The sequence below is a fragment of the Perissodus microlepis genome, chromosome 2 (genome assembly GCF_051167445.1).
Source record: "Perissodus microlepis isolate ML-2025 ecotype Zambia chromosome 2, ASM5116744v1, whole genome shotgun sequence".
Taxonomy (NCBI): domain Eukaryota; kingdom Metazoa; phylum Chordata; class Actinopteri; order Cichliformes; family Cichlidae; genus Perissodus; species Perissodus microlepis.
This window is the reverse complement of record NC_140462.1, coordinates 7,065,962-7,077,886: the sequence shown is the minus strand read 5'-3', so window position 1 is coordinate 7,077,886 and position 11,925 is coordinate 7,065,962. Positions and strand designations below refer to the sequence as shown.

The following is an 11,925-nucleotide window of genomic DNA, read 5'->3' as shown; positions in this document are numbered from 1 at the left end:
AAAATAGTTATGCAAAACGGAGCGTGCCTGCTCCAACCGGCTTTAAAGGGTTAAAGCAGTCTGACCATTCCCCTATATCACCAATAAGACATTTTTTCCTCCAGAGAAATTGATATTTTATCTTTTTCTTTTCATCTTCTGTAAAGCTAGAGATGGTCGTGCAGGAAAATCCCAGTAGATCAGCAGTTTCTGAAATACTCAGACCACATTTGAAGTCACTTAAATCACCTTTTTCCCCCTCTTATCCTGCGTTTACCTTTGGGAGGATCTTTCACAATGACACGACTGTCAGGCTTGTGAGTGTATGGAAATAAAAGTTTAATATACAAACATTTACCTAAACAAACACATTTCTCTTCTTGAGCAATACAGTTTGGAGAGCATAATGTTTTGTTGTGATCATATATTCTTTAAAAAGAAGAAAAAACATTTAATGCTCAGACAGAGTCAAATCCCAGCTGTGATCTCTCACCACGACTTTCTGTCTGTAATGTCATCCAACTTATGGTTTCTTAGGTTTGGCTTTAGGGACCACTTTAATGGTTGTGGATGCTGATTTGGCTCCTTGCATGTTCTGAGCAGTGCAGGTGTACGTTCCCTGGTCCACGTCTCTAACTTCATCCACGAGGAGCACAGACTGAGACTGCTGCTGAGCAGTTCCTCCGTTGACCGGAATAACGCTCTCCTGTGTGTACGGAGGTCTCCCAATCTGGACCAAGCATAGCAACACACACACACACACACACACACACACACACACACACACACACACACACACACACACACACACACAGCACAGGAGTAAACATTACAATGAGTTATCATGTTGCAGTTTATTTCCTCATGGCTCACCAATAAATTATTATATCCCTGTTTAAAGGGGATAAAGTTCAGGCAGTCCATAGGTTGAATACTTTTTGACTAATAATAAACTCGTTAAAAAGGCAACGCAAGCTAAACCGACTGAAGATATTTGCCAACTGCAGGACTTTTTTTGAGTAGTATTTCACTTCACAACCTAGAATTCATGTTCATACTATTTCAGAAAGAAAGCTTATTAGAATTAATAAAAAAGCCATACAGAACTAAGCTAAGTTTGTATTAAAGCATACAAGTCCTGTTTCCACGAGTGTCTGACCTCTTGTCCTGGGTAATCCCAGGTGAACTCTATGGCCACGTCTCGTTCTCCTATCGCAGAGCAGGTGACACGTAGATTCTCCCCTACAGTCACTGTGCTCTGTGACGCTTGGATCACTGGAGCGGGAGGAGCCCTAGGATCTGAGAGCAAATGTGATGTATTAGTAAGTACAATGTTGTGTCATTACCAGTAATCCTGTAATTAAGGGTAATTTTCATCCTTCATTTTCAAAAGTTTTCATTGATTTACAATAAAAAAAAAACATAAATTCTAAAAAAAATTCTAAAATTTTGAAAACCTGAACTCACAGTTAACATAGATGAGCATGTACTTCATAGAGCTCTGCCGCAGGTTTCCCAGACTGGCAACACAGTACAAAGCTCCGGCATGATATGGCCGAGGTCGATGGATTGTGAAGCCCTTCTTAACATCAAAGGAGATCTCTCTCCCGTCCACGTCCAGCTCCACAGGTGGGTACTCACGGTGCAGAGTTACTTTAGCCTCAGGTGACGTCACCTGACAGGGTAGGACTGTAGGCCAGTTGCTCCTCAGCTGAATCACCTTGTAATAGTCAGACGATGGAACAAATAGTTCTTGTGGATCTGGTCCATACAGAGAGGAGATATGGCAGATTTATGATAAGATTGTTAGAATGTAAAAAAGATTCCTGTCAAGTCTGCAGTTCAGAGAAATGCAAGCCTAAGCATCAATAAAATGTATTAATCACACCTGGAAAGAAGACGAAGACTTTAACAGCTTTGCTGTATTCCTTCCTGCAGTCAGTGTCCTCACAGTACATTGGGTAGCATGTGTACTCCCCCGTGTCTGCACCAGTGGTGTTGACCAACGTCAGAACCCCATATCGCTCATACTGAACAATTCTGCACAGCCAGAGCAAAAAGGAGCGAAAGAACACATTTACTTCCTTACTTACTCAAGCTTATACTGCACTTTATGAGTAAAGATCTGTAGACATGAAAAGTTACCTGAGCCTCCCATCATTATCCTCCTCCAGGTATGGAGGGACGCTCCACTGCACAGGTTTGCCCCTGCACCTCAGCTCCAGAGTATCTCCTGTTTGCACATTTATGGTCTCACCCACCTTCTTAAACTTGCCTTTGTTTAACACCTTTATTAGTCAGACACAGACATGTACTTTAGTCGTGAACTTTGCAAAATCAAAAAGTTAATTTATAACAAACGTAATACCTGCGTGAGGAGGGTCTGCTCTGCACGTGCAGCTTTGACCTTTGGTTTGACTGTTATTGCTCTGGGCCCTTTGTTTGTTGATTTCTCATGCTTTGGTTTTCTTGGCTTTGGTGTCCTTCCCGGAACAGCCTTCTGCTCTTGGGCGTCTTTTTGGCAATAAGATACACAGTACGCAGAGCACATGTTTCAGAATATTTTACAAACAAAGACAAGGCTGCTGCAAGTGAGAAAAAAAGTATAATTTTTGCTTCTAGAATAAGCCACATTGTGCAAAAGACAGAAAGAAAATTGCCCTCCTCAGCAAATCTATGAATATCACGTTTACCGAATTGGATGACAAGGGACTAATGTCACTTACCCAACTCGAAGATTAAGGCACAAGTAAGGAGAGCAATGAGTACCAGCCTCCACTTTGACCCAGACATGTTCGCCAAAGGCATGGCTGATGAGCTGATTGTTAGTTCATGGAGTTCAACCCAGAGAAATATACAACAGAAATGAAAAGGAGAGAAGAAGAAAGAGAAGGAAGGAGGAGGGCAAAGCTTGCAAAGTGAGCAGTCTGCTGTTTATTAGAGTCACGCAAATTCCTTTTCCTCGGAGTGGCATTAGTACCCTAAATTCCTTCAGTGTGGCTCAATGGAGGCTTTCAAGCCTGTCCGAACCAATGAGGGTCCAGAGAATGAGGCCCCTCCAATCTGGAATGGCACAGCCTGTTTATTTAGCTGCCGGACTGTAAGTGTGCTAGCAGCATGAGTCTGAGCCTCAGAAACACTGGCTGGAAAAGGAGCATTTGGTGTTTAGTAAACTTTATGTCCTTGGATTTTGGGGGGTTAATAAAAGTTTTGTCTCAGTTAACTCTAGATTAATATGTTTTTTTAAAAAATGCCTGAAAAATTTGCACTTAAAATATTCACACATTGCTTAAAGTACATTTTTGAGATGTTGAATGCAGTGGAAACAATGTAAACCTTTCCTTGTGAGCGGCCAGCTAAGCTGTGATTTTGAACATGACACAGATAAGCTTCTTTTCAAAGGTCCTTTTGTTCTCAGTCGACTCTAAATAGTGAGCCATATCTGCTTCTTTGCGCACGTCTGCAGTGGGAGTGAACTTATAGTAGTCCTTTATTTTTTACCTCTTTATCGACACAGACTGCAACAAGGTAAATCCATATTTAAGTGTTTTACAAAAGCGAATCATTTAATTTTTAATTCAAGTGTACAATGGCAGTCGTTTAGTTAACAATCACAGTTTCCATATTTACAAATGGAAGATGAAATCCCATAAAAGGTTTTCTGTATCAGCTCTGTAAAATATAAGGTCTTCAGTCGAATTCTGCACATTTAAAAAAATATATTAAAATAAAATTAAAATAATGTAAAACTGAAATAAAAATAATTTACATTTTGCACTTGATAAGAAAAGTGTAAACCTGTTATTTCAGAATTATAAAAAGCAAATAATCTACAGAATATTTTTTCTTTGGAACAGGCTCACTAATACGACAACATATACAGATAAATATCGTTAACAACAATGTGAAAATCAGTGATAAGTGAAGGTCTTCTAGGTCCAAATATATCTTAGGGAGTGTTTCATTTTGGACCATTTAGATAACAAACCGACTGCGTTAGGATGTAATAAACCGTCAAGTTAACAAGTTATCTGGCCATTTGCTTCGGTGCTGTCGTAGATTGAAGACTGCTGAAAGGCAGCAGCACCGGTGCATCTCAAGCAGTGGTTATAAGTTAAAGCAAGTCGCTCACTGTAACATCTCAGTTTATCTGTCTTCACCCCACTTGAGCTCAGAATTTCTCTTCTTTAATGGTATCCTTGTCTGTTTTGCCGCTGACTGTTTCGATCTCTGCGTGGTCGGTCATGAGTCGCTTCCTCTGGACGCTGTTACGCATTCCGTAGATAAAATAGATAAGTAACCCTGCAGAAGAGAAGAAAAGAGAAGAGTGAGGGTCACCCAGCTAGATAAAGCCCCTTTAATCCTCTCAAACAAAAATATAGCCATCATACCTATTAGCATCCAGACAGCATATCGGATCCATGTTTGACCGCCTAACTGCACCATCAGGTAGACATTGATTAAAGTACTCAGTATAGGCAGAAGAGGGACTAAAGGTACCTGAAGAAGGAGAAAATGCAGAGATGTGAGATTCCTAGTTGGTGATTACAAGAAATTGCTTGAACCACTTCTTACCATGAACGATGCCTTCGTGGGATTCTCTGGGTGTCTCCAGATGAGGAACAAGTTGACCAGCAGGACCACTCCAAAGATACAGACAAGCACGATGCTCCATGCTTGAGTGTTGGCAAGAGCTTCCATACCTTGGCTCAGAGTAATGCACAGTGCAAGAATGCACAGAACTGCAGTGGGAAAGTAAAAGACGAGGAAGAAAGATTAGAGGCGAGAAAGCCCATCATGAACCTGTTGCTGGTCAAGAAAAGAACTTCAGTGCTACAGACGCATCAGTAAAGATACCTCAGTGATGTTTTCCTTACTTACCAGAAAATATGGTCAAGAGCGTGACTGTTCGCGCTGTGGAAGAGTTGGGTGTTTTTGGAGGTTTGAAGAAGCTAAACCTTTTCTTTGATTCTGTGATCTTAAGTTCTGTGTCTTCAGATGGACCCACCTGGTACCTACAACGACCACAAGAAAATCAGTCAATTTGCACAGCAGAGTGAATACATAGCTGCAGGGTGTTAACAGATAAATGTACCTCAGTATCAGGATGCACACTGCCACGAGTGTGTAAGCAAACAGAGTACCAATAGACATCAGTTCCACCAAGGCATTCAGATCAAACAGTAGAGCCATGATGGCTAAAGCCAGGGAGAAAAATGGAATTAAATTTTATTTCTAGCCCATAAACTTCGACCTCTGTGTATCATGCAGAACAGCATTAGCATAAGTACAAAATATTATACACATGACACCTACGGGAGCTGCTCAGCTATAGAAACCTACATCATGAAGCTCCTGGCACACAGTTTTTGTGCTGATGTTAATACCAGAAGAGGTTGGAGTCATCAGTGTTGGTTACTTTTTCTATGGTGGTATCCTATTACAGTACCACAGCATACCACTTAAGTCCAGTAAGCTCTTTAGAGCAATGTTCACACGCGATTGTACAGGCAGACTGCATGGCTGGATTCCAAACGCATATTGCAATAACGATAAAAAGACCTGAATTCAAAGATTAAGAGTAAGAGTCAGAGAGACTTTATTTATCCCCAAGGGGCAATTAAGATTGCTCCTTGCCAACCGTACATACAATACGCAAACACACAAGGTGTGGCACAGTAGCTCTGTGTAAGCATCTGTAAGCATCATTAAAATAAGAGTTATTACTGGACACATTCAAAAGTATTTTATTACATGTACTATTTTTTGTTTTAGGTTTATTACTTCTATTATATTTACAGTACTTTTGTTTATAAAGTGTATACCTGTACCTGCCACAATGCCAGATGATATTGTAGCTATTGCTGGACTGCCTCTGGAGGTGACTTTGGACAAAGGTTTGAAAAGCAGCCCGTCTCTCGCCATGGCAAAAAGTACTCGAGGCATCGGGAACATGGAACCTAGCAGACTGGAAAGAGAAACAACAAAATGAATGCAGTGTCCGATTAATTTGTAATCTAAATTCGGCATTTCACAAATCAGTGTCAAAATGTCACTCTAACTTAACCAACTGATTTGACATATGGCTTCTTTTTAACAGCTTAATCTGCTATGATGACTGAAGTCGGAAGAATATACTGGCAATTTCACAATTTATCCACCTAGCAAACATCAGAGGCAGTGGAATCATTCACAGCCTCTGGAACCTGACACGTCCTCCACACCTTGTCTGTTAATTATTACTTAGCTGAGTTATTTTACGTTAACGTTACATTTTTAATGAACTTTTTGAGTTAGCTACTGTTTAGTAGCTACTTTTCTAGATTTATTTTTCAACATTTTGGACTTTTAAACATCCATTACAATTTTTCTATTTTTTTTTCCAAATAAGATACATTTATTTTTGCACCTTTTTCTTTCTGACTTTGAGCTTTAAACATCACTTGATCCATGCATGCACTACCCATACTGTCATACCTAGTTGACAGGGCACACAGTGAACCCACAGCCACGGCATATTTGGCAGGACCCCATCCAATGTAGTCAAAGGCTATTGGCAGCGGGCTCGTTTCACTTAGCAGATAGTAGGGCATCATAAGGGTGAGAGCAGCAGACACAGCAAAGTAGGCCAGGAAACATATAAGCAATGAGACCACAATGCTAATAGGGACAGACTTCTTGGGGTTCTTCACCTCCTCTCCTAAAAGAAAGGAAACCAAGAAGTTAGTGACCCCCTTACAAGATAAATCTCCTGCAGGGGTTTCATGTTTGTTACACAAAAATCATAAAAACTAGTGGAGAGAATCATCTGCCAATTATGTCCTCAACATTAAACTTTGTCAGTCTGTTTTAGCCAATAAGATAAAGTTATCCCACTTCAGTTATTATTATTATTATTTTATACAAAATGGAATTGTCAAGCATACCAACACAGTTACTGAAACCTGCCATAAATGTTGCGTTAAGACGGAGTCAATCTGCTATCTCACTGCAATTATATGAGGTCAGTTTGGAAATTACATGTAATCTGTGTCTGATAACACAGACAGAATTTCAAATCTAACTATTAATCTGCACTTCCTGTTCTATAGGAATGCAACCAGCTGCAGCCAGCTGAGTCCAGTTCCCTCGAGTTTTTCTCATTGACATCTGACTGATGGCAACATGCTGGCAATCTGTCTGCATTTATAAATCAGATGCAAGTTATTTGTAAATTTGTAGATCTCTCTGAGTGATTACAGTCGGTCCAAGTCCAACCGTGATTATTTACAGGAAGATTGTTCGTTGTTCATATTATTCCCAGAGTGTTGTCCCTGCATCGATACAATATTGCCACACAAAATATTGCGATACAATAGCGTACTGTATCGATTTTTCTAACCCTTTCCCAGCACCACTAAAAAAAAACCCCATAAAAATGTAAAGAATCTATAGTGAAATTTAAAAAGTTTTTAAAATTTTAAATAAAAAAGTGGATGAAGTTTAACCAAGTAAATTTTGGGGTCTTCTTTAAAAAAAATCAGCTGCTCTATTAAATCAAAGGAGATACTCGGCGATACTGAGGTAATATTTTTAGTGGGCTTTATTAATGAATGTAGAGGAAATACTCATCATTATAATTGTCATTTACTCCTCTCTGGAAATAAAGCACTATTTCATCCATTATTGCAATATTTTTTCCATCCATTCATTCTCTTCCAATTATCTTTGTCCTTTATGTTATAATAATAGATTGGATTTATATAGCGCTTTTCAAGGCACCCAAAGCGCTTTACAATGCCACTATTCATTCACACACTGGTGGAGGCAAGCTACGGTTGTAGCCACAGCTGCCCTGGGGCAGACTGACAGAAGCGAGATATATCGCGCCATCGGCCCCTCTGGCCAAGTAGGCAGTAGGGTAAAGTGTCTTGCCCAAGGACACAACGACCAAGACAGAGAGCCTGGGGATCAAACCGGCGACCTTCCGGTTGCAGATGCGCTTCCCAAGCGCCTGAGCCACGGTCGCCCCCGTTATGTTATGTTATGTTATGTTATGTTATGTTATGTTATGTTATGTTATGTTATGTTATGTTATGTTATGTTATGTTATGTTATGTTATGTTATGTTATGTTATGTTATGTTATGTTATGTTATGTTATGTTATGTTATGTTATGTCCTCCCAGTTTGATCCTGGGAGGAGATAAAAAATCCCTTTTGGGGTTGTGTCAGTCAAAAAATTTAATTTGGAAGCAGCTGAAAGAATCTTGAACTAAGCTAAACTGACAAATTGTCTTCTTACCTGTTGTAGCAATGCAGTCAAATCCAACAAAAGCATAGAAGCATGTTGCAGCTCCAGCCACGGTTCCACCAAAGCCATAGGGGAAAAATCCACCCACTCCAAACTGGCTGGTTGCATTAGCAATGTCAGTTCCGTTTCTGCAGCGGGTAGAGAGCAATACTTTGTGGTTATTTACAGTTAGCTCATCCAGGAGAACAATAATGCTGTAATTATATAGGTCGTGATTTACTTGAGTGTTTTTTTGTTTTTTTGTTTGTTTTTGCATTTATTTACATGGCAGTGGCGTTTAACACATCTTCTTTGCTGATTTTCCAGTTGGAGATGTCTCCCTTGATGAATCCAGAAATGATCACAAACAGCAGCACCAGGATGTTGATCGCTGTGAAGATCTTGTTGATCATTGTTGACTCTTTGACTCCAAAAGACAGGAGACCTTCGTGGAAAACGTGGTTAATTCAGCTATCTCATCCTCATTTGTGGTCACCATTTAACACCAGTTTTACTATTTTACCTGACAAGAGCACGATCAGAGCTGCAGCGAAGACATCTGGGTAAGGTGCTAAGCCAGACAGGCCCATGGCAGCATTTTCTGCAAAGTATTTTGATATGACTCCCCCAATGAGTTCATCAAATGTTCCGCTCCATGCCAGTGCAACAGTCGATGTCCCTGAGCAGATAGTGAATAGATAGTTAATGTAATAAACTAATTAATCAGCCATAATTTACCTGCAGCCATAAACAAAAGAAAAAGAAACTTCCTACCCTCTTTATAACTCAGGGTTTTGAACCACAGTCCTGGTTTATGGGGTTATTATTGGGATTGTTGCAAAGCAGTGATCCCGGTACGTGCTATTGTTAAAATTAATGTAGCAAGAGATATGACACAGTGAGGTAGAAAAAAGGCATTCAAGAATTCGTTGTTCCACTGGTTGAAAAGTCAAAGTGTTAAATAGTCTCTTAATGGTGGTTGATCATTTATGAGCATCAGAGTGTGGTAAAAAGATTATGTTAGGTTTATGCACTGTTTGCATATACAGCTAGGAGGAGAGATCACTAAATCATCAATAAAGGAAGAAAATATCATTGAATAATAGATGTTACAATTTGCATATACTCACCTATGACGTAGGAGAGCAGCAGATTCCAGCCAGAGATAAAAGCAAGGAGCTCTCCCACCGTCACATAGCTGTAAAGGTATGCTGAGCCTGTTTTAGGAACCCGGGCACCAAACTCTGCGTAGCATAGCCCAGCAAATATAGAGGCCAGGGCAGCGATGAAGAAGGAGATGATGATGCTGGGTCCCGCGGTGTCTCTGGCCACCTCTCCAGAGAGGACATAGACGCCAGCCCCCAGGGTGCTGCCCACACCGAGGGCCACCAAGTCCAGAGTGGTCAGGCATCGATTGAAGGTGGACTCTTCCCCGTCGGGCTCGAGGGGCTTCCTCCGGGATAGGCTCACCAGAAAGGACTTCACTACGCTGCACGACATACTTCTGTGGGTTTGGATCAGGATGGAAGATGAGTGAACGAGAGAGATTTAAGGAGTGACAAAAGGTGAGGAGTGAGTGAATAATTGTCAGGTCAGCCTCCGGAAGAAGATTTTTTCTTCTGACAAACATGATTTTCAAAGTCTATTAGTGTTTTTATTTGTGTAGAAAGAGAACAGAACGCTACTGTAATTAAACTGAGGCACTGAAGAGCACATGCAAGCTGTTAAGACTTAAGAAAATCTGTTTTATTAAAGCTTAATCATTATCACATGACAGCTAACATGCTCTCCTAACACTTGACAGAAGTGAGACTAAGAACACATTCACTTACCTCTTTGGTGTGATCTTGTACCTCGTAGATGTGCTAAGAAGTAGGAATAGGATGTGTCATTCGGCTCAGTTACACTATCCCTTTATAAATGTATCTCATTATCATTCTCCTGATATGATAGTGCTGATACCTGAGATTTCCAGAATGCCACCCCCAGCACAGAAATCCACGCCCCGGCTTCAGGATTGCACTTTAAGCCTTCATTCACAGCACAATTACTTCTTTGAATATTTCTGAAGAGTCCAAAAGCTTTATGTGTTAGATGTGTTCTCACAGCAGCAGTGCCTTTCAGGGCTGCCTTTAATCAACTACTGTTAAAATCAAATTAAATCAAATCAAAGTTAAGGCACAGTGAGAAAACAAAGATGACATAGCTTTTTCCTATATTTACTTTAATATAAGATCAAAAATTACATGCACCTATTCTTATTTTTTAAAAGTTTTCTACAGATTTCTATATTTTATTTCTTGTCTTGTGATCATATAATTTGTCTATAAGTTTGCTCTTCACTGAAAGAAACCTGTAAAAAAAAAGCATTTCTAAACAAAAGGAACACAAAGAAATACCTTTTTAATGCTCTGTGTCCAGGATCTATGAATAAAACAATAACTGTGTCTTCTCAGAGGGCCCTTACATTGTTGTGTCGCTTAAAAACAAGCCTGCGGTCTTATTACTACAGCTATGTTGTGGAGTTTGTCCGCTTGCACTGAAGCAGCTGTATCTCCATCTCAACATGAAGGTGTGAGCCTGCCGCTCTAATGGCCCGGTGAGTTCATGACATGGGGGAGGACAAAGCAGCTTTTATGACTTATTCGGGCAGGAGGCTGCACACTTTGAGAGGCAGCATTTACCTTCTCGTCTCCAATCAGGGGATTTGAGCTCTCCTAATCCCTTGTGGCATCTACCTCAGCAGGCAGGAGGTGAGTGGGGAGGAAGCCTGTGCGGTCAAAGTACTTTTGACTAAACTTAAGCATTCGTATCTGCGGATCTCACTTGCTGAGATAGCATATCGAGGGTAATGCTTAACTAAAAAAACATGGTTTGTTTAGCCAGATGTCCCATTAATCGTTGCAGTTAAGCAGTTAATGTTTATAATGTTGTTTTTCGGCTACCTACTGTGCATTTAAAGAAGCACAGTCATTAAAATGCACAGATTCTTATTAAAGAAAAGGTCAGGGATTTGAAACTGACGTCATATTTTTATGCAGCAGACACACAAGTTCATTACCTTGCGTTCAGTCCCACGAGGAGTTACTGGTGACTTCAAAAGTAGAGTGGAACGAAAATATCCGTGATGCTGACTTGGATGAAAGAAGCATGACTTTTACAGCGATATATACAAGACCGGCCTGCATGACCCTCCCACTCAGTGGAATTATTTACAAAGTAGCCTTTCTTACTCCCGACCAGTGTGGATCATAATGTGGTCATTATTGCAATGAAGGCACAGGGTGAGAACTGTGAATAGAAAATCCTGTTCAGAATGTGAAAAATGCTTTTGTACCCATTCATTTGTTGTTGCGTTTCAGATTTACAATTTTCTGTATAAAGTGCACGTATTTGATCAGAAATAACTATTACTGATGTTTGGAAATGTGTCGAAAAAAATATAATTATGTTTTACCAGATGCCTCTATAACTTTGTTTATTTTCTGCCATCTAATAGTGGTATAGATGTGGCTACTCCAAATAATCATGGCTTTGAATAATCTGTGTATGTGGATGTAATCACTGTGACTGCTCCTAATGCTTTATTTCCATCTGTTTTTGACTGTTTTTTACTTGTATATGTATGACATCAGTGAGAGTGAATAACTTAATATGGCACACAACTCTTGCTGT

General features: G+C 40.1%; 2 protein-coding genes across 2 annotated transcripts; both read right to left on the bottom strand.

Moving 5' to 3' along the window:
• Nucleotides 1-311: 311 nt before the first annotated feature.
• Nucleotides 312-2,965, bottom strand: LOC146392157 (platelet-derived growth factor receptor-like protein). Its single transcript, XM_084938673.1, has 7 exons — nucleotides 2,706-2,965; nucleotides 2,348-2,493; nucleotides 2,125-2,267; nucleotides 1,868-2,019; nucleotides 1,447-1,740; nucleotides 1,139-1,278; nucleotides 312-709 (listed from the first exon to the last, which is right to left on the bottom strand). The coding sequence occupies exons 1-7, from the start codon at nucleotides 2,785-2,787 to the stop codon at nucleotides 503-505; spliced, it is 1,164 nt and encodes a 387-aa protein (XP_084794799.1). The 5' UTR covers nucleotides 2,788-2,965; the 3' UTR covers nucleotides 312-502.
• A 797-nt stretch (nucleotides 2,966-3,762) lies between these two features.
• Nucleotides 3,763-10,539, bottom strand: LOC146392156 (cationic amino acid transporter 2). The gene is made up of 11 exons (XM_084942574.1): nucleotides 9,381-10,539; nucleotides 8,774-8,929; nucleotides 8,536-8,695; nucleotides 8,263-8,399; nucleotides 6,457-6,679; nucleotides 5,811-5,947; nucleotides 5,075-5,177; nucleotides 4,861-4,994; nucleotides 4,555-4,721; nucleotides 4,371-4,479; nucleotides 3,763-4,281 (listed from the first exon to the last, which is right to left on the bottom strand). The coding sequence occupies exons 1-11, from the start codon at nucleotides 9,748-9,750 to the stop codon at nucleotides 4,151-4,153; spliced, it is 1,827 nt and encodes a 608-aa protein (XP_084798700.1). The 5' UTR covers nucleotides 9,751-10,539; the 3' UTR covers nucleotides 3,763-4,150.
• Between the last annotated feature and the right edge of the window lie 1,386 nt (nucleotides 10,540-11,925).

What these genes read in the sequence shown, in the direction of transcription:
- LOC146392157 (XM_084938673.1), bottom strand. Translation starts at nt 2,787, where the DNA reads ATGCCTTTGGCGAACATGTCTGGGTCAAAGTGGAGGCTGGTACTCATT. An exon ending in GATAATGATGGGAGGCTCAG is followed by an intron (nt 2,020 to 2,124) that starts GTAACTTTTCAT and finishes CTGGCTGTGCAG; the next exon opens with AATTGTTCAGTATGAGCGAT. An exon ending in CATGCTCATCTATGTTAACT is followed by an intron (nt 1,279 to 1,446) that starts GTGAGTTCAGGT and finishes ATTTGCTCTCAG; the next exon opens with ATCCTAGGGCTCCTCCCGCT.
- LOC146392156 (XM_084942574.1), bottom strand. Translation starts at nt 9,750, where the DNA reads ATGTCGTGCAGCGTAGTGAAGTCCTTTCTGGTGAGCCTATCCCGGAGG. An exon ending in GCTCTTGACCATATTTTCTG is followed by an intron (nt 4,722 to 4,860) that starts GTAAGTAAGGAA and finishes TTCCCACTGCAG; the next exon opens with TTCTGTGCATTCTTGCACTG. An exon ending in TGCTGTCTGGATGCTAATAG is followed by an intron (nt 4,282 to 4,370) that starts GTATGATGGCTA and finishes TCTCTTCTGCAG; the next exon opens with GGTTACTTATCTATTTTATC.